We start from the raw sequence: 12,883 nt of genomic DNA, 5'->3' as shown, positions 1-12,883 counted from the left end.
ACCTCTCCCTCAACGTGATCAAGACAAAGGAGATGATTGTGGACTACAGGAAAATGAGGACCAATCACGCTCCCATTCTCATCGACGGGGCTGCAGTGGAGCAGGTTGAGAGCTTCAAGTTCCTTGGCGTCCACATCACCAACAAACTAACATGGTCCAAGCACACCAAGACAGTCGTGAAGAGGGTACGACAAAACCTATTCCCCCTCAGGAGACTGAAAAGATTTGGCATGGGTCCTCAGATCCTCAAAACGTTTTACAGCTGCACCACCGAGAGCATCCTGATTAGAGGTCGACAGATTTATCGGAATGGCCAATTAATTAGGGCCGATTTCAAGTTTTCATAACAATCTGAAATCGGTATTTTTGGGCGCCGATTTGCCAATTTTTTAAATATATACACTGCTCAAAAAAATAAAGGAAACACTTAAACAACACAATGTAACTCCAAGTCAATCACACTTCTGTGAAATCAAACTGTCCACTTAGGAAGCAACACTGATTGACAATAAATTTCACATGCTGTTGTGAAAATGGAATAGACAAAAGGTGGAAATTATAGGCAATTAGCAAGACACCCCCAAAAAAGGCGTGATTCTGCAGGTGGTGACCACAGACCACTTCTCAGTTCCTATGCTTCCTGGCTGATGTTTTGGTCACTTTTGAATGCTGGCGGTGCTCTCACTCTAGTGGTAGCATGAGACGGAGTCTACAACCCACACAAGTGGCTCAGATAGTGCAGTTCATCCATGATGGCACATCAATGCGAGCTGTGGCAAAAAGGGTTGCTGTGTCTGTCAGCGTAGTGTCCAGAGCATGGAGGCGCTACCAGGAGACAGGCCAGTACATCAGGAGACGTGGAGGAGGCCGTAGGAGGGCAACAACCCAGAAGCAGGACCGCTACCTCCGACACTACGCTGACAGATACAGCAAACCTTTTTGCCACAGCTCGCATTGATGTGCCATCCTGGATGAACTGCACTACCTGAGCCACTTGTGTGGGTTGTAGACTCCGTCTCATGCTACCACTAGAGTGAGAGCACCGCCAGCATTCAAAAGTGACCAAAACATCAGCCAGGAAGCATAGGAACTGAGAAGTGGTCTGTGGTCACCACCTGCAGAATCACTCCTTTTTTGGGGGTGTCTTGCTAATTGCCTATAATTTCCACCTTTTGTCTATTCCATTTGCACAACAGCATGTGAAATTTATTGTCAATAAATTAAGTGTTCCCTTTATTTTTTTGAGCAGTGTATATCACTCATTGAACCATTTCTAAGAACCACCCAAATATTTGTTCTTAGAAACCCTCCCCATAGGCTGTCCATACAGAAACAACTGTATATTATCAGCAACTTTATTCTTTGAGAATAACATACAAGACTTCACCACTGACAATTTAAAACCCCAGTCAATCGACCATCTTTCAACATCCACTATAGCTTGTTGAATAGATTTGATTACATGAGAGACATTCCTTCCCCTCTTCCAAATATCTCCATCATCAGCATATAGGGTAGCCCCAATAACCCTACCTACATTCGAAAACACATCGTTAATCATAATTTTGAACAAAATAGGACTGATAGCACTGCCTTGAGGTATACCATTGTCAACTCCATAGTCATCAGATAAAATGGATCCAATTTTAACTTGAAGAGAGCAATTAAATAAGAAAGCCAAAACCCAGTTATATAATCTCCCACCAATACCAAGTACTTCCATCTTAATCAATAGGCCTTCTCTCCACATAGTGTCATAGGCCTTTTCAATGTCAAAAAAGACAGTAGCCATTATTTCTTTCATGACCAGAGTTTTTTCAACTTCATTGCTCACCTTTACTAATGCATCCAAAGTAGATCTACCTTTACAGAATCCACTTTGAAATTGTCTCAATAAACCTCTATGTTCCAGGAAATATGACAATCTATTGTCATCTTTTCCATCAGTTTACACAAGTTTACACAAGTGCTATTGGTCTGTAACTATCAGCACATGAAGGGTCCTTTCCAGGCTTTACAAAAGGTATTACTGCACGTTTCCAACCGGAAGGTATAACCCCCAATTAAAGTGGACTTGCTTCTTCCAGTCATCTTCTTCAACATAGACCATACATCCCCCCAGCTCAGTACCCCTGCCTATTGTAGAGCAGAACTGTCTCCATGTATTTCTCTTCACAGACTTAATGACCCTATATCCTTAAGCTCTCTTCTTTTGGAAATCAACTAGACTCTCAGGAGTCATATTCCTATGCAACACCCTGTAAGCCCAATTTCTTTCTTAAATAGCTGCAGTGCACTCTTCAGTACACCAAGGAACCACCTTCCTTTTCTCACCCACTTCCCTCACTGGTACATATACAGTACAAGTCAAAGTTTGGACACACCTACTCATTCAAGGGTTTTTAAATGACACGCCCCCTCAGCTTAGCCGAAGCTCCGGGGACATGACTTGGGATTTGCTTCCCATTGAGAGTTTTCATGTTTAGAATCTTCCCTTGTTGAACATGGTCAGAACAAAATATTAACAGCCTACCATTACCAATGAACCGGGATCATGTGACTTTCCCTATCTCTTTCTTAATGGCATTGGTTAATCGAATAAGGTCTATATGAGACTCTGTGGTCACGTCAAACACGATTACAACTTTCCACTCTGACACATCATTACTTTTGTTTTTCACTACCTTCACCCTCTTCACGTTCTCAACACTAGAACTGCCAATGCTGTCAGCAGCGCTTATAGCAGGGACATTCTTTTTCCTTTTCACCACAGACCATCCAGGTCCATGACTTTCGTCATCCCCACCCATACCATCAGAACTATCATCCATGTCGACCACAGTCCAGCACAGCTTTTGCTAAAACCGCCTACCACAGTATAGAACAATGGATTATATATTTTTTGCTTCCTTGTTTGAAGTCGAACCTCGCTCATCCAAGTTTCTGCATCTCGAAAGGTCATGAAGTGATGTCGAAGACCACGCCTCCGGAAATTCCAATAAATTAACTTGCAAGAATGGACAAATCTTGCATTTATTTCCTCATCACTAGCTAGGTTTCCATCCAATTAGCGACATATTTTCATATGAATTCTCAAACATTCGCCTAAAGAAAATATGCACATTTACCCCACCAGTGTAGTTTCCACAAACTGACTTGTTTTGGATAAAAATCGTGATGACGTAGTGCACACAAATTGTAGTTTTTCGCTCAAGTTTTAATGTACGAAAAAATAATTCTAGAGTTCAATGTGTATTGCATTTTCAACACTACCGATATAGTTTTGTCATTGTAGTCACAAAAACTGTTGGGTAAAATAGCAAATGCACCTACTCTGTGCTTGGCACATGGGCCAACAGCTCACAGATACAGTTCAGGTAGGCAAGTGGCATGAGAGATTATATATTTATTTTACTAGTCAGTTAAGAACAAATTCTTATTTACAATAACGGCCCAAACTCTAACAACGCTGGGCCAATTGTGCACCACCCTTTGGGACTCCAGCCCAGGATTGAACCAGGGTCTGTTGTGACACTGAGATGAAGTGCCTTAGACCACTGCGCCACTCAGGAGCCAGAATACTTGTATTTTTCAAATGGTAGTCAAGCAAGGATTATCATGTCACCAGAATAAGACCCTAAATTTTCAGTGCACCACCCTGTTAAATTCATGATAATTGATTTAATCTGTAGCCTAATAGCATGGTTTCCCGAGTAATAGTGGGAGGCCAAACCACACACCATATCATCACGTGATTCCAAGTTTACTTCGATATGAAGGTTATTGTATCAATATGTGCGCATAAAGTAGTTTCCACCGGCTTTTGTCGCATAATTATTTTTACTGACATAAAAGATTCCACCATGTGAACGAACAAATTACCTATCTGCATTGATAAAATTTAACCGAAATTTCCTGTTTCTATCATAGCTGTCTTGTTTTTTTTACAAGGTTTGACTTTACTCGCATAAAAACGTAAATAAACTCTTTAAATACTCAGTGGTCTCCACCTTACCTTCGCTAGGCGGCGATGTTATTGATTCTATCCTGTCCTTCGAAAAAGTGTGACGAGTTTTCTTTTGTCGTTGATTATTCAGGAAGTCGACGTCTACCTTTTCCACCAATCAGACTAACGGATACTATTCCGCCACCATGATTACCTCCTAAATATTTTGAATAAACCAATCACGACAGCGTATTTAGTCATTTAAAGAAGTGTCGTCATGGTTGTTTTGAAATGTCGAATTTGACCTGCTGCAGAAAGAAACACGTATCGGTAAAGTTTGAGATGCTACAGTACATTTTCTCAATAACAACGTGGGGAATTAAGTCGGAGTAAGTTACGTAGCACACGTTTGTTAACACCTACATTTATTGTTTTGTTGCATGGAATGTAAATACTAAATGACGGCGAAAGGCAGCAAGTTTGCCAGGTCGCTAATGTTAGCTAGTTAACGTTATCCGTTTAATTTGATGTAACGTTATAACTAACGCAGTGAATTTAGTTGGCAATGATTAGTTACATGTACGTTTTTTTATTTAGCAAAGTAACTATACGTTTTTGTTAGTATAGTTTAAAGATGTGGATTTATTATTGTACCCTGCAGGGAGTCCCAAAGGCAGATTCGAACATGGCCCAATATGGATTCGAGAATGACATTCATAGCATTCTGAAGCTTGATATGCCAATCACAAACGCTCCAATGCGAGGTGGCAAAGAAAAGCAATTTCGTCAACGTCTACCGGCAGTGCCAACACCAGCGCTCTATCACCTGGTAAATTCGCAAATAGAGTTCTTAGTATGTCCAAGACATAGTAAAACAGCAGGTAGCTAACTATTATACTTTTCACCTTTGCATTTTGCTCTTGTTTACTGTCTTTCAGCTGTCTATGGGTGTGGCATTGTTGCAAGTCAGTGGTTTCACCAATGGTCCCACTAAGTTGCCCCTTCTCTCTTTCTTAGGTAAAAATGGTAAGTGCACAACTTCAAAGGCAGGTGGGGACCGTTTCATTCCCACTAGGAATAACAAACAGCTGGACTTGGGAAGCTTCCTGCTTTCAAAGGGAAATGAGCCTATGGCCACAAACCCCTCCACAGCAACATCAGTGAGGCTCTTTAACATTGCACATCAGCACATTTTGTTAATGCATTGTAAGTCAACAGCTGCACGTTTGTCTTTGTAGGTGAACCAGAAGGCTTGGTCTGTCACACTCAATGGATATGATATTGGTGAGGCAAAGATCTTGCATTTGGGATGAAAACCCTTGAATGCTCCAGAAGGTAGGCCTACCACTGGTAATGATGGTGTGACTTGTCAGTTGATTATTGATATCAAAATCTAATGTCCCATTCTCTTTTCTTTGCAGGTTACCAGAACAACCTGAAAGTCCTCTACAGTCAAGTTCCTACCCCAGTCTCTACCAAAAAGACCAGATGCATATCATCTGTCTGACAGTTTCTTAGAAGCTTCTGAACTCTGAAATGATTTCTGTGAGTCTCCTGCCAACACATCACCACAAATGTCTTAAAACCTGTCTGGTGAGAAGGTAGAGGGACTTATCCTATAGGTATATCTTAGATCCTCCTGCCAGCACAGTACATGTCCAGTAACCTACCTGGAGAGTAATCCTAGCTTTGAGTGAAACATGGGCCTGCTGTTTATGTAAATCACACATTGATTTCAGTGGGAAATTTGCAGAAAGTGATTAAAGCAACTATCTTGTTGGGATCTGGCCCTTTCTCTATTCTTATCAACTTAATTCAATTAGTGGTGGTGGCAGGAGTTCTTTAAATGACTTTTAACAATTTATTTACCTTTCTCTTCCCACAGATTTGAACCTACTGGACTGGAGCAGTCAGAACCTTTTTAGCGGTTGCCCTTCACAACAGTGTTTACCTGTGGGACGCAGCCCAGGGTGACATCGTCCTGCTGATGAAGATGGAGCGGGAGGACTATATCTGCTCCGTGTCCTGGATCACGGAGGGCAACCTCCTGGCTATTGGTACCAGTGACTGCAAAGTTCAGGTAAATGTCTGAAGTGAACAACCCAGTACTCATCTAAATATTTGGCTTCATTGCAATATTATGGTGTTGGGGAAAATAATCATTTGATGCTTTCTGTTTTTAATATTTCACCTACCGTAGATGTGGAGAACCAGAAGTATCTACGCAGCATGGCCAGCCACACTGCAAGAGTTGCCAGCCTGAGTTGGAACAATTATATTCTCCCCAGGTAAAGAATCATGTCTTGAATGTCAAATTTGGAATAGTCAAGTCTCTGTCCTGCCAGGATCTTTTGTGATACTTGTGGCCAAGATGTTCTATTCTGTCTAAACAGGCAGCCCAATTCTAATCTTTTTCCCAATTATTCATCTTTTGACTAATCTGATCACTTCATTTGTCAACTGAGCAAAAATAGCGTTAGTGTTTAACCATTTTATGATTTGTTTTTTCAAGTGGCTCCAGATCGGGTCACATCCACCATGACGTGAGGGTAGTCGACCACCACATCCTCACCCTGTCTGGGCACTCTCGATGTGTGTGGGCTGAAGTGGTCCCCTGATGGAAGATACCTGGCCAGTGGAGGCAATGACAACCTGGTGTATGTGTGTGCAGGATGGTAGTGGCCAAGGCAGCAGTTCTGTCCACTGCTTCAGTGAGCACCAAGGAGCAGTCAAGGTGAACACATTTTGAATTTAAAACTATTTTGCTGTGAAATTCTAAACTACAATGTTTTTATTGAAGGAAGGAGTTGGTTGTATTACATGAAACTTTGCTGCACACTGATTCTTACAAAAATGTTTTAGGCTTTGGCCTGGTGCCCATGGGAACCCAACATTCTTGCTTCTGGAGGTGGCACCAGAGACTGCCGCATCTGGAATGTCAACCGTGGCTCCTGCATCAATGGTCTGGACACTGTCTCAGGTAACTGCACCCACCTTGAACTCTAATGAGGTTGTGAAGTCTAACAAAATTTACCTTGTTATTACCTCCAGGGCCCTGCTCAGTCATAGCGGCATGTGTATTTGCATACCAGCCTTTTTTGAAGTGTTTACTTTCCATAACTGCTATGCCGTATGATCTGAAGTTAACTAGTGTTCTAATCTGCCTTACAGATCTCCTCTTTGATGTTTGCGCCAAACTACAAGGAATTGGTTTCCAGCCACGGATATTCCCACGACAATGTAGTTATCTGGAAGTACCCCTCCTTGACTAAAGTGGCAGAGCTCAATGGTAAGTGTCAAATCAAATTTGATTGGTCACATGCAGATGTTGTGGCAATGCTTGTCTGGTCTGAAACTGCTATTCATTATGTTTAAACTTAACGGCTCTGCAGTTGTCATTAATGTCCGTTGACAAAGAGCATTGTCTGACGCTCTAAGTCTAGCGTAGCCAACGGTCTAAAATTTGGACTGTCATACATCAAATTCTCAGTGCAGCTCAAGCAATTGCTCCAACTATCAACCCATTCAAATTGAGGACTTGTACCAGAGCTGCATTGGTTGGGAATTGTGGGGAGGTATGTGTTTGGGCTGTGAATCTCCTGCAGATGGTCTCGGAGCACACGTATAAAACTATCCTTGGATTTATTCTGGTGTCGAAAGGTCAAAACAAACTTTAAACTGTTTTTATTCACCCCAGGTCATGAGGACAGAATCTTGAACATTGCCATGAGTCCAGACTGCTCGATTATTGCCACTATAGCTGGTGATGAAACCGTCCGGTTCTGGAAGAGCTTTGAGCTGGATCCAGTCAAAAAGAAGCACATGAGATGAAGTCCACTAGCAGCATTATACACACAGCTATCCGATAAACAATACAGAAGTCCATTAAGTTAATTTATTAAGTACCTTTTTTTTTTATTCACTGAAATAAATATTGTCTTGCCACTTATGATTACTAACTGGTGTCATTTATTGCAAATACTGTTAGGGCACTCTAACTAAATGTTATTTTGTAACCTTAAACTATGCAAGTCAGTTGAGTACAAATTCTTAATGATGGCCAATTAGGGGCTGCACCTATGGGACACAGCCTGGATTCGAACCAGGTACTGTGTCCCACTCATTATTTTCTAGAGTGCATGTTGCTGACTCATCACACGGAGGTCCAGCGTCAAACAATGAATGCTATAGACATGTGCAGATGACCATGCATCCACTGATTTCCCTATGCTGGAAAGCCTGAATGTCCAAAAGCAACAGGTGAGTCCTGCCTTGGAGGACCCTTAATAAGAATGCTGCTGCAGACCGGATACAGTTGCTGTCTTGTGCCTGAAAGTAATGTCTTACTCAGCTTGATTTCAAAAAGTTAAATATGTGACAAACACCACCTCTTCGAAAGTAACTACACTATTTACAAGCGTTTCAGTCCAACCAGAAGAGTCCAATCATTGGCCATTTCAAGCCTGGGTTTGAGGTATTGGTGACTGACACCTTCATACAGGGTGATGTACAGTTAAATCACACTATGTTCCCACAATTTAAAGTGTGGACTAACTGCCATATCCATAATGCCATTCATATCCCACAAACTGCAGATAAATAAAAAAATACATTTGAGGAAAGTGAGTATAGTTTTTTGGGAATCTTTGGCATTTCAGGCTCCTTCAGACAGTTATGTTTCCCCTTCCAAAAGGACGAAACTAGACTTCCTTCACTTTGCCTAGTTGGTTATTGCCATTGACACGATGTCCTGTTGTCCCGTTGCTATTCTCCAGCGGCTTGCTGTTGATGACCACGGTAACGTCGCTGTTGATAACGCCATTCTGCTTTAGCTTCTCCATGGTTGCCATAGGCAGCCGTTTCCCCTTCACGTAGGCCTGAATCCAGAAGTTGGAGAAGAGTAGGAAGAAGAAGGTGCCATACATCCAGATAAGGTGAATGAACATGGGCACCTGAAAGTCACACTTCTCCATGAAGTAGTACTGAGAGATGTGAAGTGAGATCAGCACAAACTGGATCTAAAGAAGGAAGAAAGAAAGATGAGAACATTTTGATGTGGTGTGAAGTTTGCGCGGGAGTCACCAATTCACAACAGTAATACCGGCAGCTACCCACAAATGCTCCCCCTTTAACATATTTCTTAATGATGTACTATTGGAAGAAACTAACACCCACCAGCTGGATTGCGGTCATGTACTTCTTCCACCAGAGGTATTTTTGGAAGCGAGGTCCGGCAGCAGACAGGCCGTAGTAGGTGTACATGATGACGTGGACACAGGAGTTGACCATGGCATGGAACGAGCTCATTCCCCCTGCTGGAGGTTCACAAAGACAGTATTAAAGCACAAACATAATCCAAGATTAATTCTTAAGTCACAGGGGGATAACAAAATAAATGTTACTCAATAGATTTTGTTTAGTGTTCTTATTCCCTTGTAAAATTGCAGAAGATCCATTGTGGTGATAAAGTTTATTTAACAAACCCCAAAAGTTAATGTTAAACAGGTTACATAACCAGCTGTAAGCACACTGCATTGGGATGAGGTCAGAGGTCAAGCTTACCAGGAGCAATGGTAATTCCCCACCACCACGTGAAGGGCATGAAGGAGTGATGGAAGACATGTAGAAATGTGATCTGGCTGTGTTTCTTACGCAGCACAAAGAAAAACTGAAAAATCGGACCAGAACTCAAGTTACTTAAAGCAAACATTGTTCAGAAATCTCCATTTGTATTTTACTAAGGGTGTCGGAGAAAGATGCAGTCGGAATATGTACAAAATCTAAATGATTTAGGCTAGCATCAAACATTTTATTCACAAACATGATGTTCTGATAGAGAAATCATTCTTACGGTGTCCAGAAGCTCGGTGAATTTAGAGAACAGAAACCACCAGGCCACTTGAACCATCTGACAAAAGGAGAAAAAAGTACAGACAAATAGCACAGAATAAAAATCATCATATGCATCATATGCATATTTAAATGTAAATGTAAATTTCATGATGCAATACAGATTCTCTCAAAGAAAAAAAACATACCCTTAGAGCCTGTGGGTTGCTTGAGTAGTCACACAGGTCACATCTCCAGGTAAAAGTGGTTCCCCATCCTGACATCAGGAACTGCAAAAGCAAAGCACAGAACTCACTGTCACATCAATTCATAAACGCTGGGAAAAGTTTTACTACAGTATGTCTTCACAACAAGGCTCTTTGAAGAACTTCCATTCTCCTGAATAACTAAATGCTTTGCTCACCTCATAGACTAGGAAGGCGTTTAGGGACACCATGCTGAAGTTATAGATGATCATGGCTGTTTTGAGGTGATAGGGCTTGCGGTTGGCCATCAGCAGAGGCCCTGCGTACAGCGAGAAGAACACATAGCCCATCAGGATGCTGGTCATCTGGAAGGGGGTCCGCATCAACGGGTAGGGTAACAATCGGTGGTCTGAGGACAAGAAATCAAGCAATTCAATATTTGAGACAACAATACAGGTTAAACCAACAGCATAGTACAAACTGCAAATAACCAAATTGAATAAAAATATCAACTTATGCGAAAGCACTCACCCGTTCTCTGCAATACATACTCATAAAACACCATAATATTGGATCCCACTTCACGCAGCATCTTGATGGCCTCTTTTCTCCTTTATTCAGTCAATCAAAAAATCCTGAAATATACAGACAAAAATACAATTTGCTTGAAAAAAAAAAAAAAACAGTTGGTGGTGATGATGGCAGGTTATGTGGTAAAAATGTAATGCCAACAGGGGATGCAATAATGTGTACTGAGACCTACGATGATGAACAAAGCACTGCCCCACTGCCTCCCACACTAAACAGAGACAGCTGCACAGGCCCATCATATACCTGAACACGAGGCTCTGCTTTGATGACTGACTATCTGATAATAAAACAATACAACACTTGCTTTATTGGTCCATTTGCACGGATATACTTTATTATTGTTGTCACCGTAGTACCCAACATGACACATCACAGGCTGGAAGCAGCACGGGGGCTGCGGCAGAGCAGCTTCCCTTCAGCACTTAGGGATAAAGTGCCTTACTCCAGGGCACAATGTGGTAGGTAGTATAAGGGGATATTGATAGACAAACAAAACAAATGCTTCACAACAATAAAAAATAGCTGCAGAGGGCACTGTAGTCCGTTTGGCCATGTACTGTATGTCAGTCAATATCAAATAGATCCTAATGGGATTATTTATAGGTAGCCTTAGTAATATTAGTCACTTTTCTATAATAGCCAAGTGTTACATTCCACTATCAGCCATGGCTGTAAAAATCAGACTTGGGTTCAAATACCATTTCAAATATACTACCGTTCAAAAGTTTGGGGTCACTTAGAAATGTCCTAGTTTTTGAAAGAAAAATCAAATTTTTTCATTAAAATATCAATTTTTTTATTTTATTTATTTATTTTACCGTTATTTTACCAGGTAAGTTGACTGAGAACACGTTCTCATTTGCAGCAACGACCTGGGGAATAGTTACAGGGGAGAGGAGGGGGATGAATGAGCCAATTGTAAACTGGGGATTATTAGGTGACCATGATGGTTTGAGGGCCAGATTGGGAATTTAGCCAGGACACCGGGGTTAACACCCCTACTCTTACGATAAGTGCCATGGGATCTTTAATGACCTCAGAGAGTCAGGACACCCGTTTAACGTCCCATCCGAAAGACGGCACCCTACACAGGGCAGTGTCCCCAATCACTGCCCTGGGGCATTGGGATATTTTTTAGACCAGAGGAAAGAGTGCCTCCTACTGGCCCTCCAACACCACTTCCAGCAGCATCTGGTCTCCCATCCAGGGCCTGACCAGGACCAACCCTGCTTAGCTTCAGAAGCAAGCCAGTAGTGGTATGCAGGGTGGTATGCTGCTGGATTGGCCTCCCGGGTGGCGCAGTGGTCTAGGGCACTGCATCGCAGTGCTAGCTGCGCCACCAGAGTCTCTGGGTTCATGCCCAGGCTCTGTCGCAGCCGGCCGCGACCGGGAGGTCGTGGGGCGACGCACAATTGGGCTAGCGTCGTCCGGGTTAGGGAGGGTTTGGCCGGTAGGGAAATCCTTGTCTCATCGCGCTCCAGCGACTCCTGTGGCAGGCCGGGCGCAGTGCGCGCTAACCAAGTGGGCCAGGTGCACGGTGTTTCCTCTGACACATTGGTGCTGCTGGCTTCCGGGTTGGAGGCGTGCTGTGTTAAGAAGCAGTGCGGCTTGGTTGAGTTGTGCTTCGGAGGACGCGTGGCTTTCGACCTTCATCTCTCCCGAGCCCGTACGGGAGTTGTAGCGATGAGACAAGATAGTAATTACTAGCGATTGGATACCACGAAAAATTGGGGAGAAAAGGGGGTAAAATAAATAAATAAAATCAAATTGATCAGAAACCAGTTAATGTTGTAAATGACTATTGTAGCTGGAAACGGCAGATTTTGCATGGAATATCTACATAGGCGTACAGATGCCCATTATCACTCCTGTGTTCCAATGGCACGCTGTGATTGCTAATCAAAGTTTATCATTTTAAAAAGGCTAATTGATCATTAGAAAAACCTTTTGCAATTATGTTGTTGTCCTGCTTAAAGAAGCAATAAAACTGGCCTTCTTTAGAGTAGTTGAGTATCAGCATTTGTGGGTTCGATTACAGGCTCAAAATGGCCAGAAACAAAGAACTTCCTTCTGAAACTCATCAGTCCATTCTTGTTCTGAGAAATTAAGGCTTTTCAATGCTAGAAATTGCCAAGAAACTGAAGATCTGGTACAACGCTGTGTATTACTTCCTTCACAGAACAGCGCAAACTGGCTCTAACCAGAAAGAGTGGGAGGCCCCGTTGCACAACTGAGCAATAGGACATGTACATTAGTGTGTCTAGTTTGAGAAAGACACCTCACAAGTCCTCAACTGGCAACTTAATTAAAT

The 12,883-nt window shown here is 42.3% G+C and overlaps 1 protein-coding gene and 1 pseudogene across 1 annotated transcript; one reads left to right on the top strand and one right to left on the bottom strand.

The window, feature by feature from the left end:
• Positions 1-4,200: 4,200 nt before the first annotated feature.
• LOC129814030 (cell division cycle protein 20 homolog) lies at positions 4,201-7,885 on the top strand (annotated as a pseudogene).
• Positions 7,886-7,921: 36 nt separating this feature from the next.
• Positions 7,922-10,637, bottom strand: LOC129814029 (elongation of very long chain fatty acids protein 1-like). Its single transcript, XM_055866774.1, has 7 exons — positions 10,513-10,637; positions 10,200-10,390; positions 9,985-10,065; positions 9,798-9,854; positions 9,509-9,614; positions 9,122-9,261; positions 7,922-8,964 (listed from the first exon to the last, which is right to left on the bottom strand). The coding sequence occupies exons 1-7, from the start codon at positions 10,571-10,573 to the stop codon at positions 8,647-8,649; spliced, it is 954 nt and encodes a 317-aa protein (XP_055722749.1). The 5' UTR covers positions 10,574-10,637; the 3' UTR covers positions 7,922-8,646.
• Positions 10,638-12,883: the final 2,246 nt, after the last annotated feature.

This window comes from Salvelinus fontinalis, chromosome 17 (assembly GCF_029448725.1).
Source record: "Salvelinus fontinalis isolate EN_2023a chromosome 17, ASM2944872v1, whole genome shotgun sequence".
In the NCBI taxonomy this organism is placed as follows: Eukaryota; Metazoa; Chordata; class Actinopteri; order Salmoniformes; family Salmonidae; genus Salvelinus; species Salvelinus fontinalis.
The sequence above is the reverse complement of the archived record's forward strand: the minus strand, read 5'-3'. Positions and strand labels throughout refer to the sequence as shown.

Coding starts and splice junctions, on each gene's coding strand:
- LOC129814029 (XM_055866774.1), bottom strand. CDS start 10,573: ATGCTGCGTGAAGTGGGATCCAATATTATGGTGTTTTATGAGTATGTA. Junction 9,262..9,508: donor GGGAATTACCATTGCTCCTG/GTAAGCTTGACC, acceptor GTGAACCTCCAG/CAGGGGGAATGAGCTCGTTC. Junction 8,965..9,121: donor ACATGACCGCAATCCAGCTG/GTGGGTGTTAGT, acceptor TTCCTTCTTTAG/ATCCAGTTTGTGCTGATCTC.